The following is a 12,875-nucleotide window of genomic DNA, read 5'->3' as shown; positions in this document are numbered from 1 at the left end:
TCCAGAGAAATGATGTTTTAAGCAGGACAGGAAGAAGGCTGATCCTCAGGAGAAATATGTTTTGGGTAAAAGATCAAATGATATAGCAGGCTTCCATGTCCTTATGGTGGGGGTCTGGTCAAAATGTATTAATAATATTATTAGGTGATATTATTGTGAAAATACATTATTTGGGCTATACATTATAATTCTTACATAAGTTTAGCTTTAAAATTGAAACCAAGGGGCCCTGTTTTTTTCAATTATCTTTTGTAAGACTATGTCTTAAATCAACCATAAGTACTCCTCCTTTAAAAAATAAACAAGCAAAAGAAAACCCCAAAAGCAACAGGTTGCTTATGAAAGAATAATGCTTCATATTTTCAAATGGTCTTAATTCTTCAGGAACTAGTATATCAGCTTTGAGAAATCTCTTTTGCAATTAAGGATCATGTATATTTAAATATTATCACTTGGAGAGCCCCCCAAAGTCAAAAGAAGATTGGTTTTGTTTCCAAGTCCCAAAGCAGTACTTACAAACTTATAGACAGTCTTCATAGCAGGGTTAGCCTTGGTTTTGACAGTATTCAAAATTGCTCCACTTCCTTTCTATAATGAAAAAAGCAATTAGCCATTTCTATTGCAGACATATCTAGCCAACATCAACACTGATCTCTTATCTTGAACCAAATTAAATCAAGCTACAAGCACATTTGATATAAGACAAACATGCCTAGGTGGAAATTCACTTCAAGCATTACTCATAGGCTTTAATAGGGACACTTGGTATTTTGAAGGAAGGAGGATCTCTGAGATTAGGGTTTTGGTTTGTCCCTATCCACTTAAAGTCAGAGAATCATAGAGCTGGAAGGGACTTTAAAACATAGTATACTAGAATGTAGGGGTTAGAATGTTAAAGTTGGAGGAGCCCTTCAAGTGTAGAATATTATAGTTAGAAAGGTTTTGGAAAATAGAATGTAAGAACACAGAACATAAATGTTAGAGGCAGAAATAACTTTGGTTATGAATCTCTAATATGTTTAGAACAGAGGTTCACAGAATTTTGGAACTGAAACGAGACATAAAATACCATCTAGCCCACACCCCTCATTTAACAGCTAAAGAAGTAAACTAAGGCCTTGAGGAGGAAAACGACTTCACCAAAGTCACATAGCCAGTTAGTGGTGGAGCTGGGACTAGAACCCAAATGTCTACCACCAAGTCCAGAACTCTTTCGAATATATCACACTTCCCTTGTTATAAACAGAATTTGTTGAAGTTCTTTTGAGAGAGTATCTTGTACTGCTGGTCAGTAACTTCTCATGATACTCCTACATATTTGGAACAAGTCTAAAGGAAGTAGAAGACAACACCCTACCTGCTTATCATATGAGCTTCAGCTATACAGACATGGTGAAAATACACTACCCTCGGCTGTGTACCTGACTCTCCTTGCCCTGGTTATCTGCTCTGGGTTCTTTATATCACAGGAATGCAGCCTTTCTTACCAGCTAAATGTTGAGAAAAAGGGAAGAAGGGATATATCATGAAATCTAACTATTATTTAAGCAGAAATTCCACAAAGTACATTGTGTGGACAATGGTATGGGGTACAATCGCTCAACTGGAACTTTTATCATTTACCTTATAAGCTTCTGAGAATATAAATGGGGAAGTGCACTTGATTTGGCATCAAGAGACTTGAGTTTCATTCCCTGATCATTCAGCCTGTTTTCCTTTTTTATAAAAATGGTGATAATTCTTGCCCTGTTTCTCTCACAGGGTTGTTGGCAGGACCATAGGACCACAGATTTCCTGAGGGTCATTCAATCTAGCCCCTCCTTATTTCGGCCAAGGTTACATAGGCAGTACCAGTAACAGAGGCAGGATTAGAAACTAGATCTTATTTCACATCCTAAGGCCTTTCCACTGGGACATGCTGGCTCAAAAGGAGATAACCAAGGGAAAGTGCTCTGTACACTTCTACAATGAGAGACAGGAGACCTGGAGTCAGGAGAACTGAGTTCAAGTCCCTAGTCTAACACTAGTTGTATGACCCAGAGCAAATCATATTACTATCTCATGTGTAAAATGGGGTTAATAATCCTCATAACTTGGAGGGTTGTTGTAAGGAAGGTACTTTGAAGCCATAAGTATATAAATGAGCTGTTTTTAAATATGAGCTCTTATTATTCATAGATAAGATATGACAAAGGAACAATTCTACAGCAGATAAAGTAAACAAATCCTAAACGAAGGCAGGACTATTGTTTAACACACCCACCTATATTAGGCATTCCGAGGTTTAACTGAAAAATACTTACATTGTTACAACTGTACCTAAAAGTATTATGATGGGATACAATAAGACTGGAAATTTTCCACCCACTTATCCATTCCATCCTACTTTCCAAAACAGTTGGGCAGCCTATTAAAATACTGTTTGAGTATTAAAATCACCTTCATCAATCAATCAATTAACAAGTATTTACTATCTCCTTTGAGCCTAATATTGTGTTTAGATCAATGAAAGAAGTATAATATTGTCTTGAAACAGGAATGAGAATATTTAACTATTTACAATTTACAAAGGGCTTTACAATTTACTGTTCACAATTTAACTGTTTACATTTTAACTATTTATAATTTACAAAGGGTTTTCCAATTTACAAAGTATTTAATAATAATAATAATAATAATAATAATAATAAACATTTATATAACACTTGCTATGTGCCAAATACTATGCTAAGTGCTTTACAATTACTGTTTTATTTGATCCTCACAACGACTCTGGGAGGTAGGTGCTATTACTATTCTCATTTTACAGATAAGGAAAACTGAGGCAAAAAAAGAGTTTACGTGATCTGCCCAGGGTCACATAGCTAGTAAATATCTGAGGCTGAATTTGAACTCAGGTATTGAGGATCAGTGCCCTATCCACTGTGCCACCTAACTGCCAATTATATTTGTATCTATCGTCCCATCTGATGCTCATGACAACCCTTGTGAGAGAGGCCAATCAGGTAGTATTGCTCTCATTCTATAGATGAGGAATCTGAGGTCCAAAGAGGTAAAAAAGGCTTACCCAAGGTCATGGAATCCTAGAACCTTGAGCTACGAAGAAGCCTAGTATCTGTACAAAGGACAAAACTAGGAGGAACGGGGAGAAGTTACAGGGATGCAGATTTCAGCCTGACATAAAGCAAGATTTCCTAACCAAAGGGACTGTTCAGACAATGGAGGGCTGAATTACCCATCATTGGAGGTCTTTAAGCAGAGCTAAAATGATGGCACATCAGGAACTGTAGAGGGGATTTAGGGAGAAACTCACTTAGATGAACTCTTGAGATAATCCAATCGTGTGCCTAATTATGACTAATCATAGAAGAATCAGGACTTGAGCTCAGGTCTTCTATTTTTAAAGTCTAGTGTGTCTTCTATTACCTACAGCTACTTCTTACTCTTCTCATAGTATTATTATCACTATTATCCATAATAATTCCCATTTTGATAGTGCTTTAAGATTTACAAAGTGTTTCCCTTACATCAATCCTGGGAAGTCAGTAGCACAAGCAACTTTGCCTATTTTACAAATGAATAAACAGAGGGAAAGTGACTTGACCCAAGGTCACAGAGCTGGAATATCAGAGCTGTGATTCAAACCAGGTTGTCTTGAATTACAGTTTAGTGCTCTTTCTACTACCCCATGCTGCCTGTGATATATCATCTTTGAGCAGGTCATGTTTGCAGTAGAGAACTTGGACCACATATGGAAGAAAAGATATACATATATGAGATCAAAAAACTTTAGAGTATTTTGTTTAGCTCCCTTATTTTACAGATGAGAAAAATGTGGCCCAGTGCTTTTACTAGTACTCATTCACCAGTTATTAACATTTACTTATAATGTGCCAGACACCATGTTAGGTGCTAGCAACAGAAATTAAAAAAAAATCACCTCTGCCCTCAAGGAGCTTACATTCTGTCAGGGGAAATAGCAAGAACACAGAAATGTAACTAGAAAATATATACAAAGTAGATATACTACTCTGCCACTCTATTAAAAAAGAAAGGAAGACCACCACAGTAAAAAAAAAAATTCTTCTAGGATTTCTAAAACGTATTTAAGATTACACAAGGAATGTTAAAGAATATGTCATCTAGTAAAATAAAAGCAATTGCCTGCAATGACATCAAGGAGATAGGCACTTGGAGCAACTAGGTCTTCATCTTTCCAGAAAGCGCCACTAATAAAAATTAATAAAACAATTTCACATGATAAACATAATTACACTGGGATCTGGCAACCGAACACCCATAATTTTTCTCTGACATCACATTCAACATGTTTGAGCTGGACTCTCTCTAACGGAAAGTTGAGAAATTATTTCTTCTTTCTCCCTACTGAGGGATGGCTTCAGAGAGTCCTATTCTTCTACTTGCCAACTGGCGTGAAAATGACCTGGCATTTTAAACAAAAGCAACTTCAGATTAAAGAGCCAGATGGCTGCATACTAACAATGTGCTTGTGGGTGGAAGTGGTGGTACAAACACTCATAAAGGGGGGTAATGAGAAAGGAGACATCAACCGGAATGGTCATTCACTTACCCTCACAGTAGAGAGCCACTGGTGATATAGTTTATCACTCCCTAGGGAAAGAGAATTAAAAGAAGATATTATTTAATTATCCACTATAGTCCCACCCCAATTCCTTAGTCTGGCACAGAGGTGACCTTGTGCTTATAAAGGAGCTTGAGGAGCACATGTTCTGGCAGGTACTACAGTGAATGCTAGAGAGGGTTCAAATACTGCCCAGAAAAAAAGCCTGAGTTTGGAAAGGTTCATAACTAGAGCGCTGGCCACCAGCAGATACATCTTTTTTTAAGTCACTCACAACTTATTCACTGTCTACTGAAGGGTGGAGGGATTGTGATCCACAAGGGAGGAGGGAACATCCAACTGATTAAATTATGTATCTTTTGGACCCGAGGATTTTTGGATCAAGTTGCTCTCAGGACTTTTCCATTTCCTTTTATATACAAGGCCCTTAGAAAATTCAAAACATGGTAAACTACATGGAAATTCTGTATGTCCCAGACCAGTAATGGGGAAGGTAGAGAGAAGACAGTGTTGCTGAACTTTTGCAAACCATGGGATGGGTCAAGGAGGAACTGGAGGTGGTGGCATAGTGAGTTTCCCTGAAAGTTTGGCAACTCAACAAGCAGAGCTAGAGTAGGAATTTGGAAAATTAGGTTCCAATCCCAACTCTGTCAAAAGTTCCTTGTGTATTAAACAAGTCATTTACCCCTTTCTGGGCCCCAATTTCCTCAGTGAAAAGGCCGGATTAGATGTTTTAACAATCTTCTATGTTCTAAGGGCTCTTTTCGTTCCAACATTCTGGGTACTGAGGTCTCTTTTTGCTCTAACATTCCACACTCTAAGGTCCCTTTTTAGGTTTTGAGAGCCTTTGATTTTATCTCAGCTCAGGAAAAGTAACTGAATATATTAAGTAAAAATATATTACACAAAAGCAACTTTCCTATAAGATAGAGGTACATTTCTGTATGTCATTAGAGAATCATAGACTCTTTAATCCGGAAGAATTCTAAGAAGCCATCTAATCCAAATCCCTGTCTGATACATGAGCTCTTTCTATAATTAGAAAATAGAAAAGTGATAACTTAACCCTTTCAAGTACCATTTCTAAAAGGGAGTCATTTCACATAAACTTGACTGCAATAACAAGCTATCAGGAAGGAAAATCAGGCTCCACCAGAGGGAGGAGGCCATGTTACACCTTGGAATGTAGGTCTCACGTTATACTACCTGACCACAACTGAGAGAAAAAGAAACACTTCTCACCAGCATACTCTCCCATATTTATCTCTTCTTCAAAAACATCACTGAAGCCTTCTCCAGAATTGAGAAGATCCAAGCGGCCATCAATAAACTACAAAAAGGAGACAAACAAAACAGCACCAATAGGAAACAGATGTAATATTCACCTTTAAATATTGCCTATCCTTTAATGACCATTGCCGGTGCTACCCCTTCCATGAAACCTTCCCCGCTTTTCACTAATTGGAGGCTATCTCTCCCTTCTTAGATTTCCCATAGCACTCTGTATCTTTCACATACATTTTTCTTTTTCATTACAGTTATTTGTATACATGTCCTAATTTCCCTGGTAGAATGTGAATTCCTTGGATTTATTTATCATATATTATTTATCTTTGCATTCATAGAATCACAGAATCTGAGAACTCTGAAGGACCTCAATGGTCATATAGTCAGTCAGCAAATAAACATTTATTAAGCACTTAGTAAGTGCCAGGTATTGTGCTAAGTGCTGAAGACAAAGAAAGTCAAAAGACAGTTTGTGCTCTCAAGGAGGTTCTAATCTAACGGGGGAGACCACATGCAAACAACTATGTCCAAACAAGCCATATACAGAATTAGAAATAAGCAACAGAAGGAAGACACTAGTCTGACCCACACATGAAGGAATCCCTTTGAGAACATATTCAATAGGTGGTATTCCAGCTCCTGCTTGAAGATCTCTAAGGAGGGGGATCCACCATCTCTTGAGGCAACACTACACCTGTGGGAAGCTTTAATTGTTGGGAAGTTTTCTTGACACTGAACTTAAATTAGCTTTTATAACTTCTACCCACTGCTCCTGGCTTTACCCTCTTGGGCCAAACAGCAAAAGTCTGATCCCTCCTTTACATAACAATCTTTCAAATATTTGAACACAACGATCACAGCCTCTCCACATATTCTTTTTCTTCAGGCTAACCACGACTAGTTCCTTCAACTGATCCCTATTTCATGGTTTCGAGGCCCTTCAGTTTCCTGGCTGTGCTCCTTTGGAGAGCCTCCAGTTCATTAACGCTCATCTTAAATCAAGGTGCTTAAAACTGAACCTGATCTTCCAGACAAGGTCTGACAAAGGGGGCTATGATTTCTCTGTTCCTGGAATCACTGCCCATTGGTTTTCATTTTTTTGTCTGTCACATCACACCTGACTGACTCATATGGAGCTTACTGTCCACTAAGACCCCTTGATCATTTTTAGATCAACTGTTGTCTATCCATGTCTCTCCTATCTTATATGTTGTTGCTTTGTATCAAGTACAAGAATTTACATTTATCACCACATTCATATTATTAGATTCAGGCCAATGCCCTAGCTTGTCAGGAACCTTTCAGATCCTGACTCTATCTTTCATTGTGTTAGCTATCCCACCCAGTTTCATATCATCTGCAAATCTGATGAATATACCATCTATGCCATTATCCAAGTCACTGGAAAAAAAAAGTTAAATAGCACAGAGCCATGTACAGCTCCCTAGGGTCCTCTACTAGAGATCTCCTGCCATGATGCCATTGAATCATTAATAACAACTCTTTGAGTCTGCCAATCCAGCTACTTCTAAATCCACTGGACTGTTTTATCATCTAATCCAGGGTTGAGGAACGAACCTGTGGCCTCAAGGCCACATGTGGCCCTCTAGGTCCTTAAGTGCAGCCCTTTGACTGAATCCAAACTTCACAGAACAAATTCCCTTAATAAAAGGATTTGTTCTGTAAAACTTGGACTCAGTCAAAAGGCCTCACCCAAGGTCCTAGAAGGCCACATGTGGTCTCAAGGTTGCAAGTTCCCCACCCCTGATCCAATCCAAAGTTCCCCAGGGCCTTTTACAAAGTGGGCGCTCAATAAAGGCTTGTTGAACTGAACTGAATCTCAGCATATGATGACAAGAGAAAATCGTTCTTTTGTGATTGGAAAGGCCTTCTACGGTGATTTAATGTCCAATATGAACAGACACATACAAATCTTGTATATATAGATGAGCACAGTACTCATGATGTGCAAAAACTTACGTGTAAGAAGCACTGAACTCAGAGTCAGAAAACCAAGGGCTAAAGTATGGGCTCCAATGTAAGATTCTGCCAAGGGAATATAGGCCTAGTTATAGCCCATATGACTCTGTGAGTGAAGGTTTCTTTTTTCTTTCTTTTTTTTTTTTAGGCGATTGGGGTTAAGTGACAAAGCTAGTTAAGTGTCAAGTGTTTGGTCTGAGGCCGGATTTGAACTCAGGTCCTCCTGACTGCAGGGCCTGTGCTCTATCTACTGCACCACCTAGCTGCCCCTGAGTGAAGGTTTCTTAATAGGGACCCTAGCTCTTCTACTTCACAGCTAAGTGATCTGGAACAAGTCACTTCCCTTTCTCTGACCATTGGTTTCCTTTTCTCTCAAATAAAGTCTTAAACTAGATGATCACTAAAGGTATGTCCCTTCCAGCCTGAAATCCGATGATCATTTTATTCTTATCTCATTGGGTTGTTACAAAGAAATAATTTTTTAAAATTGTAAGGTGCTAGCTAGAGAAATGAGAGCTATTGTTACTGCTTACAAAAAAAAGTCATTATTAGAACAGATTAAATGATTTACCTTAGTATTTCATGTATTTTTAAAAGTCTAAAACAAGTGGAACTTGGAAAACTGTAACTCCTTGAGTTTTTAGTCTAGAAACACGCATGTATTTGGGGACTACTCCAGAGAGAAGACCTAAAGAACTGTGTATACCTGTTTAAACAGTTGAAGTTGTATGGCATTCTGAAGGAATTGCCTCATGGCACTGGATCGATGGGACACAAAGGTTTCTTCAGAAAATGTTATTGGTTCCTCCTGGGAAGGGAAAGACACAAAGGATGGGGGAGAGAGGGAGAGAAACATCAGACTCTGCTGAGTCATTATATGGCCAAATAGGAATGACATTCTACAGATACAAAGGACAATAAAAATGTTATGGAATCTACATTCCAACCAGTTAGAAGTCACAGATGGTAGTAAGCTAAATACATACACACACACACACACACACACACACACACACACACATACGTGTACATTTATATGCATATTTATGTGTAGATATACACATATGTGATTATGTGTATATGTGTATGCTTCTATCTATCTATCTATCTATTCTATCTATCTATCTATCTATCTATCTATCTATCCTTCCTAAAGATCATGATGTAACGGAAAGATGCCCAGCCAGGGAGAGAGATTCAGATTCTAGTCCTGACTCTTGTCACAAACTTTCTATATGACTTTGGGCAAGTCACTTCTCTTCATGGGTTCTCAAATTATTCCTTTAAGCGAAGGAAATGGATTAGGTGTTCTATAAAGTCTCTTTCAGCTGGGACATTCTATATGCTAACATCATTGCCATTTTGGACTCTCTAGGTTCTAAGGTTCCTAGGAGTTGAGATGTTCTATGTGCTAATATTTTATGTTCTAAAATCCTTTGACATTCTATATTCCAACACATTGCTGTCTATGTTTTCATGTTCTTTCCAGTTCTAATATTCTAAGTTCTCTGGTCCCTTCCATTTTCAATGTCTATGATTCTAATAGGATCCAAATTAAAACCCACAAGCCCTAGAACATTTTGCTAATCTTACTCCCCTTGCCGAGGAAGTTTGATTCTTCAAACTACTTTGAATAACTCAATAAAATGATACAACAAAATCCTCTGTTTTTGTATATTTAACACCTTAAATCTTCTTTGAACAGATTCAGAGGGTTAACTTACACAAACAAGTCTTTAATTTCAGTGGTGTGTTCTCAGTTCAGAAAGATTAGACTTTTATATCTTGAAAAGAATGAAATCTCCCCCCTTTCCCAGGCTTGTTGGCAAAAGACAGATTGTTTTGAAGCTCTACTTTCATCTTGTTTTAATGAGTTATGTTAATGTTGAAGTCTGCTGTGTAGCTGCCATCAGGCCGCATATTTCCTCCATGCTTAAATCTATACAGCCCGAATTCAGCAAGGAGAGACATTTATTAAATAAGAAAAACAGCAGTGACAAAGAGCCAGAAGATTTGGCTTGTGTAAAATTAATTTTGAGTTCTTTTAATGCACCCACCAAAATGTTCAAAGCCTTTTGGCTGGAGAGGGCTTCCATGTTCAGCAGCTGTGGGAGGCATGCCAGTCAGCAGGGACTGACTGAAGCACAGCTGGGATTCACGGGCCTGCTTGGGTTTCAGTTCTTGAACTGTCCCTGGTCTATGGATCTGAACTAGAGTGAGTAGCTTTGGCTTCAGAATCCTCGTACAACAGATGAACAGTTCAGGCAGTGTTTTTCTAGGAGACAGGCAGGGGCAAATGATTCAAAGAATCACAGACTCAGAGTATTAGAGCTGGAGGGGACTTAAGAACAAAGAAAGTTAGACAATTTTAGAAATCATCTAGTCTGGTCCATTCATCTTTTAGGAGAGGGAAACTGAGGCCCAGAGAATTAAATTCAATCTTTCAACATACATATATTTATTAAATGGGTATGAACAAGGAACTATATTAGGTGCTAGAAATGCAATGACAATGAAACTGTCTTTGCCCTCACCTAAATTAAACAAACATTTATTAAGTCCTTATATTCAGCTGAGTAGATGTGGCAAGTAGGCAGAAAAATAAATATAAGATAATTTGGGGAAAAAGAGAACACTACCAATGAGATGGATCAGGAAAGGCTTTTGGGATGATGTGATATCTGAGTTAATTCTTAGAAAAGGCTAAGGATTCAGAGATGCAGGGATGAGGAGGGAGTGCATCCCAGGTAAAGGGGCAGCCTTGAAATGACTTCAGATTTTATGTTGCACTGAGATTTAATAGAAGAGCCAAGTCTAGAAAAGTGCTTTGCAAACCATAAAAACCTCTATATAAATATGAGTAATTATTTTTATTCTATAGGGAAAAAGTGGCCATCACGAGGCCTTATACCAATGCAGTTATTGCTTTCATCATACTGAGATGATTAAGTCTGTGATGGGGACACGCTAATGAGAAAGGATGAAAACATGTTTCTTCCATGAGGTGCTACAGTGATGAATGGCACTAATGGAATAGATTTCAGAGAATTTGGTGGGGGGTGTTAAGTTGGAAAGATGGTATTGTTAAGTTCTCTTTGTTCGAGAGCTTTTCTCATGTAAGACTCATCCTTCCCTTATTGGCTGTGTTGGGGTGCACATCTCTCCTTTTAAAAGAAAACTGATAAAATACAGAATCTGAGTCTGCATGAACACTAATAGCAATCTTGTATGAGAAAACATTACTACATAAACATGCTGAATACAATAATTACTATATTAGAACTGTAACATCTCATTATGTCAATAACATTTCTATTACACTTTATGGTTAAAAAGCACTCTATTGCAATTGTTGTGCACAATTGCTTGGATGGTAGGCAATGTTATACAGTACAAGGAGCTTCAGACTCACAGGACCACCATTCAAGTCCTGTTTCTAACTCATTGCTTATGTGACTTGGGCAAATTACTTAACCTCCCCTAGGTTTCTTCAAGCAAAATGAGAAGATTGGATTAAATGGCTTCTGAGGTTCCTTTTAGCTCTAGCCCATTCTTTCCACTTCACAGATTAGGAAACTGAGGCTAAGGAAGAGAAATAACTTGCCCAGGGTCAAGTAGTATGTAGCTGAGGCAGAACTCAAACCCAAGTTTCTCTGACTCCAATTCCAATTGTCTTTCCACTATTTTACATCAATAACATAATCACCTCGAAGGTGGGAACAGTATTGTTTTTCATCTTTGTATATTGTCAGTGCTAAGCATATGACTCAGCTTATAACAGACATTTAATACAATTTTTTTTAATTAAAAAGAATGGAACCAGAAAAGGTCTCAAGCGTGCTCTTTCTTTAGCCCATACCAGGAAGAATATCTATTCTACAGTGGTTCAATGAATGAATGAATTCCTTGGGACCTAGTGGCAATGGAGAGAAATATGATGGGCATGAAGAAGCTGTAACCTATTAGGATCACAGAATTATAGATTTAGAGTTAGAACAGACTTCAGAATCCATCCAGCCCCACCCTCTCAGGATAGAGATGAAGAAACTAAGGCCTAGAGTGGTTAAGTGACTTGTTTAAATTTACCCAACTGGTAATAATAACCATTTATATAATGTTTACTATGTGCCAGGCACTGTGCCAAGTGTTTTACAATTATTATCATATTTGATCCTCATAACAGCCCTGAGAGGGAGGTGCTATTATTATCCCCACTTTACACATGAGGAAACTGAGGCAAACAGTTTAAATGACTTGCCCAGAGTTGCACAGTAAGTGTCTGCAGCTGGATTTGAACTTGTCTTCCTGACTTGAGGCCTGGTGCTCTATCCACTATGCCACCTTCTAACTCAGTATCCAGTGTTCCTTCCAATGTAAGCTCCCACCTGATATCTAGGAGTTGCTTGTATGGCATGGAATAAGAGATAGTACATGGGAATATAAGGAGGGAAAATGAGATGAGTCAACCCTATAGCAAAGATGATATTAAGTCATGAAATTGTAGTGACTGGATCCACCATAAATTTACATTTATATGTAATTAATATAAGTATATATAATATAGCATAAATTATATAATCTCAACTGGATGCTCACTGTAGCAAGGCAATTTTTTTATATCTCCCTAGTTGATCAACTTTCCCACTCATGACAGTGGCTTTTCCAAACCTTTTCATTCTTCCTTAAACCTCTTAAAGTTCCCCCACCCACTCAGCTGAGAAGCTTGCCTAATAGTTCACTGAAAGAAAATTGAGCCCATCTGCCATGGACTTCCTCTTTTCTCCTCCCTCTTATCTCATGTCAAATGCCTTCTGCCACTCTCTCCTCCTTCATCCCATCCTACATGAGGAGGTGGACTTTCTCTTTGCCAAAGCACACCGCTCTACATGCACAAGCGATCACCTTCCATGCTATCTTCCATATATCCATCCCATCTAGCTATCATTCCATATCCCTCCTTGCTTTTGTGGCTACAATCCATAAGAAAGCTGTCTGCACTTGATGT

The 12,875-nt window shown here is 38.2% G+C and overlaps 1 protein-coding gene across 7 annotated transcripts in view; it reads right to left on the bottom strand.

The window, feature by feature from the left end:
* The window catches only part of DENND1A (DENN domain containing 1A), a 691,139-nt gene that overhangs the window by 100,445 nt on the left and 577,819 nt on the right, over positions 1-12,875 (bottom strand). For all 7 annotated transcript variants that reach the window (XM_078150133.1, XM_078150134.1, XM_020967516.2 and 4 more), the window contains 4 exons: positions 8,577-8,678; positions 5,846-5,933; positions 4,592-4,632; positions 517-588 (listed from right to left, as the gene is read on the bottom strand). In XM_078150133.1, coding sequence (XP_078006259.1) covers positions 517-588; positions 4,592-4,632; positions 5,846-5,933; positions 8,577-8,678 — 303 coding nt within the window. The remainder of the gene's footprint in view (positions 1-516; positions 589-4,591; positions 4,633-5,845; positions 5,934-8,576; positions 8,679-12,875) is intronic.

This window comes from Phascolarctos cinereus, unplaced genomic scaffold, assembly GCF_003287225.1.
Source record: "Phascolarctos cinereus isolate Bilbo 61053 unplaced genomic scaffold, phaCin_HiC Scaffold_2;HRSCAF=192, whole genome shotgun sequence".
Lineage (NCBI taxonomy): Eukaryota > Metazoa > Chordata > Mammalia > Diprotodontia > Phascolarctidae > Phascolarctos > Phascolarctos cinereus.
The sequence above is the reverse complement of the archived record's forward strand: the minus strand, read 5'-3'. Positions and strand labels throughout refer to the sequence as shown.